General features: G+C 37.8%; 2 protein-coding genes across 5 annotated transcripts in view; both read right to left on the bottom strand.

Moving 5' to 3' along the window:
• abi2a (abl-interactor 2a) overlaps nucleotides 1-4097 on the bottom strand; it is a 30181-nt gene extending 26084 nt beyond the window's left edge. For 2 of the 4 annotated variants that reach the window (XM_053495974.1, XM_053495975.1), the window contains exon 1: nucleotides 3681-4097. In XM_053495974.1, coding sequence (XP_053351949.1) covers nucleotides 3681-3797 — 117 coding nt within the window. In that variant the 5' untranslated portion in view covers nucleotides 3798-4097. The remainder of the gene's footprint in view (nucleotides 1-3680) is intronic. The other 2 variants (XM_053495976.1, XM_053495977.1) reach the window with 1 other exon arrangement.
• Nucleotides 4098-4875: 778 nt separating this feature from the next.
• On the bottom strand, nucleotides 4876-13606 carry tmem237a (transmembrane protein 237a). The gene is made up of 14 exons (XM_053496971.1): nucleotides 13559-13606; nucleotides 10311-10469; nucleotides 9609-9631; nucleotides 9198-9214; nucleotides 8183-8251; nucleotides 7933-8055; nucleotides 7755-7848; nucleotides 7434-7591; nucleotides 7076-7193; nucleotides 6689-6880; nucleotides 5746-5819; nucleotides 5576-5663; nucleotides 5156-5277; nucleotides 4876-5079 (listed from the first exon to the last, which is right to left on the bottom strand). Exons 1-14 carry the CDS (start codon nucleotides 13604-13606, stop codon nucleotides 5012-5014), a joined length of 1353 nt encoding a protein of 450 aa, XP_053352946.1. The 3' UTR covers nucleotides 4876-5011.
• Between the last annotated feature and the right edge of the window lie 3044 nt (nucleotides 13607-16650).

Below are 16650 nucleotides of genomic sequence, written 5' to 3'. Positions count from 1 at the left end.
TTTGCATTACTTATCCAAACGTATACAACGCAACAAATCATCCGGAGATCGCTGGTTCGATTCCCGGTCGATGTTTTGATGCTGTAACCTCTTGCAGCCGGTGGTCCAGAGAGAACTGATTGGCCGAGCTCTCTCAAAGGGGAGGGATGAGAGGTACTTAGTGCTCCCACATTAATCACAGCTCTACAGCCAATCAGGAGCTTGCGCATGCGGAAGGAGCAGACAGCGCTCCTATGTGTTACACCCCCCCCCCAACGGTGCAGTTCGAAAAGATGCGGTCGGCTGAGTGGTAGTAATAGTAGCCTTAATGTGGGAGACCCCTAGTGACGGGGAGGAATTGGACACGATTAAATTAGGGAGAAAATTGCCACATGCCATAACTGCATCGTTGTCAATGTAAGAATAACAGCTATCATGACTTTGTCTAAACCCAACAACAGAACAAATCTTTTTTTCTAAAAGATTAAGCAGCCATATGGCAAAAGGGCTTATTGTGTCACGGCAGAGCTTCAAGATCTGGGTTCAGGACTAGGTAAATGTAAGCTGTAGCACAAGCCCGTGTGACTTGACGGATGTAAGGATGTGATTATCAAAGAAGGAGAGTAGTGTGAAAATATGTGCTTTCAGCTCTTAATGGGAATTGGCTCTTATAGGATTAAGACTCGATTGTAAAAGGTCTTTTAAGCTGCATAATATGAACAAAATAAACAAGGGCACAACCCCTCTCTGCTCACTAGCTGGCTTTAAGGATGCAATACAGTAAATAAATAACTATGAAAAACATAAATTAATAGAAGTGTGCAATGTTATTTATATTTAAATATAAAAAAAAAACAATGTCTAACCATTCATTTTCTATAGTACTTAACCTGTGTAGGTTCACAGGTGCCCTGTATCCTATATCCCAGTGAAATCAGAGAAGAAGGTGGCTGCAGGAAGGTGGAAGGTATAGGCCTGAATGGCGCGATAACACATCACACGGCCACAAAGACAACCAATCATACTCTACAGATAATTTAGAAATGTCAATCAGCCTACTTTGCAAGTCTTTGAACTGTGTCACAGAAAACCAGAAAAAAACATCACGCACACGAAGAACATGAAAACGTCACACAAACAGACCAGAGCTGAGATTCAAATTCCTAACCCCAGATTTAAAGGGCAAGTCCTAACAACCAAGCCAATTGGTGACCCATAATCTCAATGTATTAATTTAAATTGGATATGTAATACTGGCCAGATATATAGCCTTTAAAAAAATATATATAAATATATACCATTATTGCAGTGCACAGGACAATTTCACTACAGATTGTAACCCAACACATCATCTGGATTCCTTCCTGACTGCTATATCATAAATACATTGCGACATACCATGACTGTGACATGACAGTCACAACATAAAAACACAGTACTAAATGTTGATGTGACTTTAATGTTAAAGATGTTTCCGAAAAATCTTACAAAATGCCAATGTATGTGATAACAAAAGCAAGACAATGTTTGCTATGCACCACAGGCATTTTTTAAAACAGTACTGAAACTATGCATGTCTGTGTACAGATTTCTGACATAAGCTGGGTCTGACAATAACTTTTTACTCACTGGGCAAGCTGGGGAGAAGAGAAAAAACATTCAGGCAAGCCCTTTTTTTTCACAGCGAAAATAATAAATTGTGTTTTGACGTCACATACACATTCCTTTCGAACCATTTTATTTATATAATAAGGTATTACGTTAAATGCAAACTGAAAGAGGAAGTCAGAGTAAAATTAGTTTAATTGTTCAATTGGTGATGACAATTCTCAGGATGCGTAATCAAGTTCATCCTCCTGAATTCAGACTCCTCACTATCACATCTAGCTAGTTACTTAGTTAGTCTGAGTTTAATTCTGGCTAGCAGCAGACAAGTTGCAGCCAGGTGACTCCCGTAGAACAAACAAAAGTGGCGTGGTGGCTGATGCCAGCGGACGTTTGTGCGTGTCGGCCCACCCCCACAGCGCTCCAATATGTGGACAGCAGAGGGCCAAAAAGAAAAAGTTGCATCTTCACCAAAACAAAGACTTAAAAACGTAGTTATGTAACAATTTTGTCAGTAAAATATTTATCTGCCAAACGGTTTACAGATTTCTTGTATTTTTACTTTTCCTTGTCACAAGTCTTTAAAAAAAATTTTATTAATCAATGCAACTGTATGACCAACACAAAGCAATTTCCCTCTGGGATTAATAAAGTTCTTTGAATCTTGAATTGAATCTTGATTTACTCACCAAACAGAAAATCTACCCGTATTTGGTGTAGGGTTAATTTTAGACCCTGAATGTAACTGAAGACTTTAGGAAGGTTTACACAAAGGGTGGAAGTCCCTAAAAACAGTGTTTTGTCCCAGTTATGCACTATTAAACCTTTTTTTGAAAATGTACTTGGATATATCAGTCATGGATTGAAGTTGTGGATTGTTCAAGACCAAGAGCAAGGAATCTTGCAATGCCCCTTTTTACCACTGACAGAACAATAGCCCAATTTAAAGAAAAGAGTAGAACAACAACAGAGTCACAACCTGGGGGTTATGAAAGACATCCTTGTTAGTTAAAGTAATTAGGTCAAGTTCCCCCATAGTGACAACAATGTGATAAGGACAAGAATAATTTTTATCTTAATAATTATGTAATGGAAAACCAGGCATCCTTAAACTTTTTGAGTTTAGGAAATATGTAGGAAAAATTTCACTACCCTGGGTAGTACTGACACTTTGCACCTCCAGGGTCTGAGTTCAGCTGTGTGCATGAAGCTTGCATGTTCTGCCCATGCTTGATGAGTTTCCTCTTACAGTCCAAAGACATGTACTTTTGGCTAATTGGTGTTCCCAAATTGCCTGCATTGTGTGAGTGTTGAAAGGTGGTCCCACCTTTGGGAACAAATACAATGGTAATCACTATTTGCCTCAAAAGTTCATAATTGGATGAGCGGATGGAGCATCTTATTACTGAACCTTACACAGAACACATCAGGGAAAAACAAACGGACATTATTTCAGATTACTCTTAACGCTTGCACTTTTTTAAGTTATAAAGATTTGGATAAAAACCATTCAATTCCAGTGACAAGTGAAACAGTGAAATATATACAGTATATTTTAACAGTTGGTGGGTTGTGTTTTTCCATCCGTGTAACTAAACCAATCAGAGATTGACTGTGGTTTAAGCTTCTGATTATATTAATCTTATTTAAAACAGCAAACACTTAGACACAGGTCACACCAAGCTGGCGAATGTAAACACTGTGTTGTAAGATAAAGTCACAGTTAACTAACTTTCTAACTTTTCTCATGACAACAGTTTGCTGTCCTGCGTCGTGTGGGACAGAGGGATACACTCCAGTCCCATTCACGGGATATTTTACAACACTGTTGGGTTTTCTTTTTTTGATTTAACACCCTTAGGTTAACTCAGTACAAGTAAAAATGTACATTCTGATGAAGTAAACATTAACCCGTGCAGGCAGAAAGACTCCGTGAGCAGATATGGGAAGCGCGACTTTCCTCCACTGAAGCAGCGCAGCCGTTAAATATCAGTCGGTTAGCTCGATGCTAATCGGCTAGCTCGTTATTCCCAGACTACTAGCGCGACTTCGCCAAGTTTTAAAAAACCCTACAGTAACGCGTTCTTTCGGATTACCTGAACGTAATTACTTTCGCAGTATTCGGCGACTCTTTCGAGGTTGGTGAAACTGTCCAGCAAAGCTCTCCGTCCGGCAGGAATTTCTTCCTCCAGGAGCATCTGTAGCTCCGCCATCTTTTACATCTTTTTTAACGGCTCTTTTTTCACGTACACACATACACACAAACGCTCCCTCGCGCGCACACACGCGCGCGTTAATGCTCGAGCGCTCTGCTCCCGCGCACAGGAAGCCCCAGGAAGCGCAGATTTTACCTCCCATTATTCACACAGATTCATTCTAAACCTCTACCGCGATGGACATGTAGTGCACTATACTTATATATAGTGTACAGACCATGATTCCACACGGGTCACAGCTCATAACTCTAATAAGGCAGGAGGGATGCGTTTGGGATTTAACCCAACGGGAGAGCTTCGGTTGATTATATATATATATATAGTCAGATGTTACTATGGTATATTAAAGTATAATCAGAACCATTTCATAAGTGTCAAAGAATTTCATTGACAATTACATTAAGTTTATGCAAGGAGTCAATATTTGTAGTGCCTTTTTTTTTTTTTTTTACCTCTGGTACAACCTCCTTTTTTTGTAAATGCTGTCAATCAACTTCTGAGCTGATGGCAGCACATTCTTGTACAATCATTGCTTGTGTTGTAGTTTGTCGGTTCTCAGTCGGATCATGGACTAGGAAGTTTCCTGGCCATGGACCCAAAATTTGAATTTTTTGTTCACCAAGCCACAGCTGAATACATTGAGATATGACTTCTATTTATTCTCTGGAAAGCCTTAATGGCTCTAATCCGAAGTGCTGTTAAGTGGATATTTCTGAGGCTGGTAACTGCAGCTGATGTATGTTTTGGTCTTGCTTTGTTGTCATGGTCTACATGAAAGCCAGTTTTATCATGGTGCCTGATGAGGTCTGCAAATGCACTTAAAAAAACTGTTCTTGCAAGAACTATTCCAGAACAGCTGACCTTTGTGTCTTAAAATAACAACTGTTGTAGTTTTTGATTAATTACCTAATTCCATGTCTTTTTTTCATAATTAAAATCTCCAGTATTGTTCTGAAATGTAGAAATCAAATCACTAAAAAAAAAAAAAAAAAAAAAAACATAGAATTAGAAAGGGAGTCCAAACTTTTGAAAAATCCTATATTACTAGCTTCAATGTTTTCTGTGTTTGTCTTTCTTCTAAAAAAAAAAAAAGACTAAGAGCTTTGTCATTACGGTGCCTAACTGTTAAGCTTCTTCCTTGCCAACACCACAAAATGTATGCTTCAGAAAAAAAAAAAAAAGATTTCAGTCCTCATAAGTGTTTGGGATTTTCAAAAGGGGATTTCTGATTTCTCATTGTATTGTAGATGGTCATCAATCTCCATTGATATTAAGAACTCTGTGGAACATGAGAATACAACGTTAGTGGAAAATTATTTCTATCAATTAACTTTCTCAATACTGGCACACCATACCTTCTGTGTAGTCCATGTCAGGTCTCATGGAGATGAAAAACCAGGCCAGTCCAACCAGTAAAGCTACAACCAGATTCACCACAATCCAGGGTTGCAGAATTTGGTGTTCAGAGCCTAGAGGCCTGAATAAAAAACAGTAAAAACACCACTGCTAGTGTACTGCTAGTACACATGCTGTCTTGTCATATGGGGAAGTGTAGTCATTTACAATTTGCTATTGTTCCTATTTTTAATGCAGCTAATTATAATGGTTAAAATTTAAGATTCAAGATTCAAAGAACTGTATTAATCCCAGAGGGAAATTGCTCAAATGTTATTTGCAAATTTTAGATAATTATGTGGGCTAAATATAATAAAATTAAATAAAGTAATGATATAAACATGCTGTTTCATACTAAGAAGTAACTAGTATACACTTACCATAGTGAGTCATTGGCTGTTGGGTACTGGTTGATTCGGTCACTAGTCATCTGCTGACTCAGGGACAGTATAAGAGCTGTAGTGTACACTAAAAATATAAAATACACATTTTAACAAAGAAGAGGTTTTCTAGTTTTATTGCTATAAGCAGTGTTGTGAGGCATGCTTACAGAATGATGCTAGGGCTCCTGGGTCAAGTGTGAAAAACCCTCTAAGGGCCATAGAGGCCTTGGCCAGATTCACCCTGCAGAGGAGAGTGTGCTGTTCAGAAAACCTCAACACTTCATGTCCAAACATGCCAGTAAGTAATCTGGCTAATCTAAATTTCCTATGAGTTGTAAATGTGTGCATTGCTATGGACTGGTGATCCATTTCAAGAATATTCCAACCGCATGTCAAGTGTCCCTGGCTCTGACCCCAGACACTCAACAACCCAGTTAAGCATAAAGCAGCTAAAGATGATGAATAAATCTTATAAATGATGTAGGTATTGAGGCCTGACTGCCTGACTAGGCAGAATGTACCAACGCCCACATGTAACACTGACAGTCTTTGAATGTAAACCTGAACCATTTCAGGTGGAAAACTGCCCTTATTTTTTAATATAGTAATGGTAGCTCAGCACTTAACGATGCATTAATAACTCACTTGTTATGGTTTGGTTACTGGATCAAATCACAGGACTCCCATAGTAACTGTTGAAACTGATGCCATAGAAGTTGTGTATGTTTTAATACTTAGTGCAACATTTTGCAATTTAGTACAGACAGACCATAATGTTTTACCAATCTAACTATCTATTTAACAGTCATTATAAATAACGGTTGTCTGCAATGACCAATGTCTTCACATAAGAGTTGCTGTAAGGATATGTTATGGTGCTGAGCCACACAATTTGGAAACACCAATCAGCCAACAATGCATTTTTGGACAGCAGGGGAAATCAGAGTTCCAGAAGAAAACCCACCAAGCATGATGAGAACATGCTTCCTCCATGCACACTGATCAAGATTCAAACTCACAACTCTGGAAGTTTGAGTGTGCTAACACTTATGCCATCCCTAATGTTCTAGGTTCTAATATAATATTGTCTGACATTAAGTGCACACATACCTGTCAAAGGCAGACACAGAGCTAATGGCCAGCAAAAAGTACAGTAGACACTGGGTAGGATATGCTAAACTGTGGTATTGCTGTAACAGGTTTGACAGTGTTTTCAGTTGTTCTTCAGCCAGCACATAAATGACAATAATATTCCAAATAGCATAGCCTGCGAGAAACCCATGACAGAAGAGTCCAATGATCCTATAGAAAGCAAATACAAAAACCCTACTTGATGCATGTTCAGTAGATGTGTTGAAATGTATCATGAATTTTTAAAAAGCTTTCAGATTTAATTCCCATGACACTGATTCCTTATTTAAATAACTTATTTACCTAAATGTTGCTGAGCTCAGAGATTCATTGTATAATAATGTGACTTCCTGCTTCTTCTCTTACCTGAAGCCACTGTGAACCCTTAAGGCAACATCTCGTGTGTTCCACATGGATTTGACCTCCATGAATTCTTCCACCTGCTCATTACCCAAGGCCAGCTGATCTGTTGCCTGAAACCGACCTGAAAGATATACGTTCCCTGAAACACACTAGACATGCTTCACTGGACCTTGGAAAAAAATTATTTCTTTTTCCAGGTAAGATAGCAGAACAAAACATCATGACTAATGAAATGAAGACAATGTATTCTACATCATAATAATGTGATGGTTTATGTAATTCACACATTCTTACATTCTAACAAACAAAGCAATGAGCCGTAAATTGTCGTGATTTATTTTTTAATGAACGAAGGACTCACAGTGTCTTTCCACAAACACTTTGCCGAAAGAGTGGCTGTGACACAGAGGGGCAGAAAACTGAGAACGATGAGAGATAGGAGTATGTGCATCAGTGACAATATTGTGGTCTTCCACTTCCTCATTGTTATTATGCTGATTCTCTGTTATCTTAGACTTCCTATAGAGAGAATATGACTCCATAAGAAATGGAACACAGTAAAACCAAAGTAAAAACTGTGCACTTGCATTCATTTGGTCTTTTATTATGAAACCTGGTTCAGTTCATCACAAAAACATTCCATATATTTTTAGAAATGAGATTTTCTTTTTTTCATTCTAACCTCTTTCGTTTAGACTTCCTAGTAACCTCCTCTCTATCTGTGGGTGATGTTTGTGTGTCTCCATTCACAAGGTCTTGCGGCTCACTTTCCATATCTATAAAAGCAAGTGCATTATATTTACCCATGAAATAAAAAATAGATCATAGATCATTATTAATTCATTTATTTAATTAATTACCAAAGGTATTTTCCATCTTTCGCCTCTTCTTCTTCTTCTGTGGCTCAGCAGAACGAGTATTATTGCTTTCAGATGCTTTACAGCTCGGTACCTTTTCTATTTCAACAGCAGACTCTGTCTCCTCTAGACAGACCAATCATATTAGCTGAGCATACAAATACAAGGTTCTAGTGAACTAATCAGCAACAAATTTGGCTTGGCTGCTCACTAGCAAAAGTAATAAAAATGAACAGATGTGAAGTGGTCCTACCATCTGGCTCTTTCAATCCATTGATTTCCTTTTTAGCCTTTTTCTTCTTGGCTCTGGGAATTGACATGCCTTCCAGAAAAAAGCCAGAAAATATAGTAAATATATAAAATGATGTTAAGAGTTGCTCTCTTTATCTAGCTCCGTCTGGGTAATAAGGTAAATTAATTATTTCCTTCTTTCATTATCTCCCTCATGTATCCTGTGTAGACTTCCTAGTAGTGTAGGGTTGCTGTTGACCTGGAGACCTTCCCAGGAAACTTTCAAAGGGATAAAAGTAGTGATATAAGCATAAAGATGTTTCAAATTTTTATGAGCGAAGCATGATTTCTACCCAGTGACTTCTGGGAAAGTGGACTAAATCTTATTCATTGCAGTAAATAAACAGATACTGGCTTTCAAAATATCTATGATGCTCCAGCATCATATAATTCGAATCCCATTTTTAAATGTAAGGACATAAACAGATTAGATTATAGTGTTATTTATTTGAGGGGAAAAAAGAGATTTAAGAAAGGTTGTAGTTTGCAGAGCTAGGTATAGGTAGAAGGTTTTTCCAGAATGCCACACTTTTTAAAAGATCCAGGTACAATTATGAGTATTCACTCATTCACTCACTCACTCATCTTCTGTACCACTTTATCCAATGTACATGGTTGTCAGGAGCCTGTTTATACAAGCTTTAGGGCACAAGGTGGGGTACACCCTGGATTACACCCTGGACGGGGTGCAAATCCATCACAGGACACACACTCACACACTCATTCACACACTACGGGCAATTTAGGGATGCCAGTTAGCCTAATCGGCATCTTACAAGGACAGGAAGAACATGCAAACTCCATGCACTAAGCCACCGTGCCGCCTATGATTAATCAAATAAAATATGAATATGAATATATGAATAGAAATGTAAAGTATTTCAAATTAATCTGGTCATCTGTACAAATTATTTATGTAAATAATTAAATAAACCAGGTGCACCTGGTCCCCTACTGTTACACATCAGTTTACTCACCCCCTGAACGTTCCTGACTTCAGCATCATGTTGGCAAAAAAAAAGAATGACATTTCATGAATCACATACTTACTGTATAAGAAAGGCATTTGTGAAGCGGTGCAACACAACAACAAGGCACATTGAAAAACACAGCAAGATGTTAGATTAAATCAATTCTCCCAAAACTTTACGATAACAAAAGTTTGACTTAAAAATTGACTCATCTTTGTTTTTAAGATGATGTTGTTTTTCTCCTAGAAACATATTCTGCAAAGAAACCTTAGGTTGCACTGCTTCATATAAAATGCAAACGTGACTCCAGAAGACAACAAAACAATTAATTCTTAAGAGTACATCATGTTAAAAGTTCGTTATTCTTATTGCAGCAAAACAACAAAAGACTTTGCACTCCTTCCTAAAGAAACTGACCTTGGCATGTGAGACACATCACGCTGAAAATGAAAAGAAAAACAAGCATGCTAGATTATGCATTGTAAAAAATACCTAGTACATTAAAAATAGAGATATAAATATAGCAATGTTGGTCGTACAAACACAGAATTTACATGGTTACAGTTATACATTGCACATGCAAACATTCGTCATGTCCTCTAGACACACTGGGGAGTTCACAATCCACTCACCTAACCTGATTAAACCTCCAAGAATACAAAATGATATGCCTGATGATGATGTGGAAGACTACATGATAATATCTCTTAAACTATTTTGCTATTTAATGTTGAATGTAAATAATATGGCATTCATTTAAACCAAAGAAACACAACCTGGTTAAGGTAAAGGTGTATGTTAAGAGACAACTGGATAAAAGCTTGTATAGAGCCTGTTCCAATAACTACCCCTAATGAAAGACTCCAACAAAAAGCGCCTAATAGATAGTAGTTAGCAAAAACATCTGTGCATAATTGAACATAAAATCAACTGGAAGCCTACTGTTGCACATCGACACATAATTATTTTCCAAAACGGATCATATACAGTACCACCAGCAGCAGAAACTAATACAGTTAACAGCAAGCATTAACCTAACCATCACAAGTGTCACCATGTAGGCTACAGCAATACTTGTTGCTCTGTAATCTCTTTTTGAATGTAGAGTGTGTAACTTACTGCCTGTTTTCTCTTCATTGTGCTTAGGCCGGACTCATTACACTCATGGCGCTGGATAGTGCGAAGAAATAAGGTTAGCCTTATAATCCTGCTTAATCCAAACAGACCTGCATCTGCCAGTGAGAGAATTACCGAGACACAGATCAATGTGTGTGTGTCCTATAGACATGCAGAAATGACCATACACTCAAGCCTATAGGTACAACACATTAGGATAGATAGAGTACTTTATTAATCCCAAAGAGAATTTGTATACACATGTTTTTACAAAAGTGTTAAACACACAAGCATATCAAACAAGTACTGCTGACTGTGTTTTTCCTAGCAACTGTAATGTATGAAACCAGTAGTGCATACTTTAATTCTATTTAAAAAATCACACAAATGACACTTCATTACAGTACTGACAATGAAAACAATCACATCAATCAACAAATCAACACAATTTTCTTTTTAATGAACCAACGTCTTAAACAATAGCAAATGTTGTCGAACACATAGGTCTTAAACCAAGGTTTTCTTTACATAAAGAATTTTTTTAAATATGCTAATATGTGAAGCATGATATAAAATATGACTGCATTTTTTAAACTCAACATAAAAAAAGCCAGAAGACTGATGTGGGGGGGATCATTGCTCATTCATTCATCTTCCATAAGAAATGTTTTCTGGTCAGGGTCATGAGCAGGTTTTTATGGGTGGGAGGAAACCTTTAGAAAACCCACACACAGGGAGAACATGTCAGACAGTAACCCACGCTCAGGATGAGGTGGCAGTTCTACCTCCTACACCACAATCTCAGCTAAGCTGTGTATTTAGAAGAAAAAAAAGAAAAGGCAGGTAAGTAATTTACCTTGATTTGCCAGATGCATGTTTGGCTACTTTAAACAAGTGAATGCCTTTTTCAATATTAGGAAAAAAAAACAGTTGCAGTTATACTAAAAAGGCAGCATCATGTACAGATAATGGATGGCAATTATGGCAGCATCATATGAAAACCCTGTTTGAATGTATTTTGTGGGATATTATATAAGTACAAACACATGTCCCTTTGTCATATAGGGGTGCATGCCAGGTTTTATGTGTCTTCATGGATCATCCATAGCTTTCATCAATAATTCACCCATTCATCACTCCTATGGTGAATCAAAGTAAAGGCATTTTTACAAATCTATGTGCCCTGATTAAATGCAGTCCTTATGCATCATCTCCTCAACTCTTTCATCCAAGGCGGATAAAATCCAATTTCAATATTCCCTGCCAGGGCATCCCAAACCATAAATGTGAGTGACACTATTAATTATTTCTCATGTAATAACAAAATTTAAATTTTCTACTAGTTATGTATTTTAGAACAGGTGATAACCGAAGGAAATTAATTGAAAGTTATAAAGGTATAATTCATATTAACTTCCTTTTCTCTCACCAACGAGGGAATCTCTGTATGTGTGAATGCGCTTATGTGTCAGGGTTCACCAAGGACAATCCAGCCGGCTGGTATCCAGCGTTGTTACTCTTAAACATGCTGAACAGCTGCAATGAGAGCCACGCAAGCATCCTGCAGCCTGTTGTTCACAATGATACAGTCCGAGCACTGACTGTACTGAGCTCTCATGATCCTACTGATCCTACCTGATGCTTAGAAATCCTTATCCTTGTTCAGATAATGTAGTGTAAAAGAGTGTTAAATCTCACAAAAAACAAAGCATACAAAAAAGTGAGGATTTAAACACAATAGGATATACTTACTTACTCACTCAATCATCGTCCATACCGCTTTATCCTGTATACAGAGTCACGGGGCGCCTGGATCCTATCCCAGGAGACTTAGGGCATGAGGTGGGGTACTCCCTGGACAGGGTGCCAATCTATCACAGGGCGCACACACATACTAACACACTAATTCACACATAATGGGCACATTTTGGTGAACGGCAATTAGCCTAATTTGCATGTCTTTGGACTGTGGGAGGAAAACCAGGGTACCCGGGGGAAACCCACCAAACACGTAGATGTAACCAATAGGATGTACTGTTAGAAGAAAATAATTATCAATGTAGTAATGGGATGCAGTGTGACACAAAGCAGAGTAACTTTTGCTCCACGAAAAAAAAAGTCCATCAGTGTTCTATTTCTTTTAAACCACAGTAAATTGCATGTTCTTTGGACAGTTTTATTAAGAAATAAAAAACATTTTACTTTTTTTTTTTTTAAATCAATTTCTATTTATAGTTATAAGTAATGTCATGGAAAATCCACAGTCCAAGTTAGTTCCTTTTATAATTTCCCAGCCTCTCTTTATCTCTTTTAAATCAAGTCATAATTATTTATTTAATAAGAGGAACAATATTGCTTGTCATGTTACCAAAGTTCATGGCCACTATCCTGGAGACTGTTGTGTGTTGGAAAACATCATGTTACAGCTCTACCTCAAGAATTGACACTGGAGAATCCTTCCATTAATGTTAAACAAACATTTACTCTACTCACTTACATCTACTCAACATAACAGTAATCACACATGCTTTCAATTTATTTATCTATATTTCAACATAAAATGATGTAAACTACTTACATTGAAGGTTATTTTAAAGCAGTTGCACTATGCAACAAGTACAAGTATAAGCAAATGCATGTTTAATGGGCTGGACAATGAATTTCTCTATGAAACCCTGTCCTTATGTCTGTCCTTTAAAAGATTGCTACTGTATGTTATGGGAGAATTACCTTGTACATTAGAGCCTATTCCTAAAATAAACTCAGTGGAGACATTTTTTTTTTACATTGGGTTGCATTCTGCTTACTGCATTGATAATTCTCATCCTATTATTAAACTGTACAACGGCGGCTCTGTTGATCGCAGCAGCTTTGCAGCACATTTGTGGATCCATACTAGCTGTTTTGCCCCATTTGCTCTATGCATTTTACTAATCAATTCTCTTCCCTGGGGGCGATACTCCAGTATTGCACTGGAACTTTCACATCATTTAGAGGATATGTATAAAGCAATATTTGTTTTTACTTTATACTGTTAAATTTTCAATGTTAAATTTCCAATTAAATTGATCTATTTTTCTGTCTTTCTGTCTGTCTGTAAATTTTTACCCTTTCTAGACAACATTATTGATACTGCTGACTGTTATGTAAATAAGTTAATTCTTTAAATACAATTATTTTTTTAATACATTTGAAGTTATTTCTATGCCAGGCAACTTGGTGATGTAATGGTTAGCACAGTAGCCTCTCACCTCCAGGGTCGAGGATTCCTCCTCATGCTTGGTGAGTTTCTTCTGCATGCTTTGGTTTCCTCCCCCAATTCATAGACATGTAAAGTATAAGATATGTATAAGGTAGTGTGTGTGCACAGCTGGTGTACATTAAAATGCTAATTAAAATAAGCACTGTTGGTATGAACTAGCATTCAGTAGCACAGCTGAGCTGTTCATTTTTATTTGTTACAAATAGTGGCTTGGTGGGTTTCTTTTGCATTGCTCTTGCATCGCCCAAAACAATAGGTGCATTTGCAGTTGCCCCTAGGGTGTGTGCGTGTGTGTGCTGTTGTGGTACAGACTGATGCCCCAAAAAACAGACATAACTTAAATATGAAATATTTGTTAAACACCATGTTTATAAGCCAACTTAAAACATGAACTAAAGTTAGGTCACCACCTGCTTCCATGTCCGTATGTCCAACATTAAAAATATATTTTTTATTTTTTGTCAGAAATCCATACATTCTTTAATTATGATCATGTAACAGTCATGTATTTATAATAAAAGATTAAAGGCAAATGTATTTGACTCGTGATAAGTAAACGCAACAATGCACACTAGTATCAGCTGCATTTACTTTATTAGATGACTGCAGGGTCAGGCATTACAGCACCCCTGGAGCAGACAGGGTTAAGGGCCTTGCTCAAAGGCTCAACCGCAGAAACCTGGCAGAGCTGGGACTCGAACCACCGACCTTCCGATCAGTAATTTAGAGCCTTAACAGACCGAGGCTACTAACAAAAAGAATAAAGAATTTTATTGTGCAGTAACATGTATGTCATGAATAAAGGCTAAACTGAACTAAACTGAACTGACAATACAAAAGAAAACTTCTGTCAATACATCACTATGCAGATACTCTACCGGTCGACCAGTGAAATCATTGATTGATTGATTGATTGATTGATTGATTGATTGATTGATTTATGTATGTCACATTTTTTATATGTGATTAACAAGATGAGAGAACTCAGCAATCTACCCAATGACAGTTATAGAGAAAGAGAAGTCAGCAGTTTGATTTCCCTGTTTAAACCAACAACAGGAAATCAAAAAGTTCTGTGGCAATGACAAGTGATGGGTATTTTCTTTACTGTTTTAAAAAGAAAATTTAAATGACTAGGACAAAAAGAACTGACAAAAGGTGACTCCATGAACAAAACACTGAAGTTTTATTCATGGAAAGAAAGAAAAAAACAGGTTGGGAAATAAAAAAATAAAAATATTTCCTTTTAAATCTAAGGTGCAGAAAGGTCAATGAGAAAGTCATTAGATCTCAGGAAAAAAGAGGAAGCCCGGTGCCAATTATTGCTTTATCCTCAACTTTCTCTTCCTGCTGGGGAGGCACGCTATTGTTCCACAGTCATTGTTTAACCTTGAGACTGGTGAGCGTTAAAGAAGGAAGACAGTCTGCTCACATCCCAGAGGGCAATTGCTTTTATGCTGGTTTCTCTTTGGCTGAATTGAGACTTCTTAAGACGCCTGCGATGCAAATATGAAAATCTGTGATCTGACATGGAGGACACTAAAGCACTAAATAATTTATTTACATTTGGCAATCTGAACATGTCATGTGTGATGTGATTGTTCTTGCACATTTGGAACAATTCCACCTCCACAAGGAGACTCGGAGGTTGGGCATACTTCCCCCACACTTTCTGTCATTCTGTCTGTTATAGGCACTATATTATAGTCTAGATTACACTGGAAATTGATGCTGTGCTACATACTACTAGATGATCATGGTCTGAAACAGTGGAAACAGACACCTGGAAAGATGCATTGTGAAGATGGGAGATAATGCCAAAGAGATGAATAGACAATAAATTAAGACGAGTGAAAATTATGAATTATGGTTGGTGGTCAAATGTATGTCCACATTATGCAATCAGTTTATCATTTAAGTGCAGAAAATATCACTGACTAAACATTCCACAATTCAATATACAGTATGTGCAAAAGCAGCCATCCCAGGCAAAAACCTATCAACACAGCCCCAGCACAAATGCCCTTGAGAATCTTAGGTCTCCTGAGAGATAGTAGCCAGTGGATTTATACATAAACAGGATGTGCAGCAAGCCAGAGAAAGCTAATATAGTCCTACCAGAGGACACTTTTGTCCTAAGTTCAGATGTAGTATGCCATGCTTCTGTTGTCTTCTGTTGGCTTTCCAACATTTTTGTAGATGAAAAAGCTAAGGCCAAATATTCTGTGCAAAATGTAGCTATGTTTTTTCACAGGTTAAAATTGTTGGACCAGACTTAAAGACTTCAACCAATTTTCCAAAGTCCAACTCACGCACTCTCACTTATCATCTATACCTCTTATTCTGTATTCAGGGTTGCGGGAGGCCTGGAGCCTATCCCAGTAGACTTAGGGCACGAGGCTGGGTATACCCTGGACAGGGTGCCAATCCATCCCAGGGCACACACACATACACACTTACACACACATTCACACGCACATTTACACACTACAGGAAATTTGGGAATGCCAATTAGCCTAATCTGTATGCCTTTGGACTGTGGGAGGAAACCGTAGCACTGGAAGGAAACCCACCAAGCTTGGGGAGAACATGCAAACTACTTTACATGCACACAGTCCCGAGGCGGGAATCGAACATGGTGGTTCAGGGTGACAGTGCTAACCACTGAGCCACCATGCCTCCGCAAAATCCTAAAATTAAATATAAAAATATATAAAAATATATATCATGGTGGGACTTGAGCCAATTCTGTAACACTGGACAAGAGTTACCCTTGATGAGTACATTGCAAGGCATGCTAAGTTATAAAAGAACACATGCAGACACAATAATAATTTGTTGGACCGCCTTTAGCTTTGATTATGGCACACATTTACCATGGCATTGTTTCAATAACCATGAAATTTATTTCCTTCAGTATATTCAGGTAGTCAGCTTACTTACTATTACTTACTAAAGTCGTTGAGCCAACACCTGACCAACTAAAGCAACCTCAGACCATACCACTCCCCGCACGCTTGTACAGTGTACAGTTGTACAGTGTGCACTAGGCGTGATGGGTGCAACACTTAATACACTTCC

This window comes from Clarias gariepinus, chromosome 5, assembly GCF_024256425.1.
Source record: "Clarias gariepinus isolate MV-2021 ecotype Netherlands chromosome 5, CGAR_prim_01v2, whole genome shotgun sequence".
NCBI classification, from domain to species: domain Eukaryota; kingdom Metazoa; phylum Chordata; class Actinopteri; order Siluriformes; family Clariidae; genus Clarias; species Clarias gariepinus.
The sequence above is the reverse complement of the archived record's forward strand: the minus strand, read 5'-3'. Positions and strand labels throughout refer to the sequence as shown.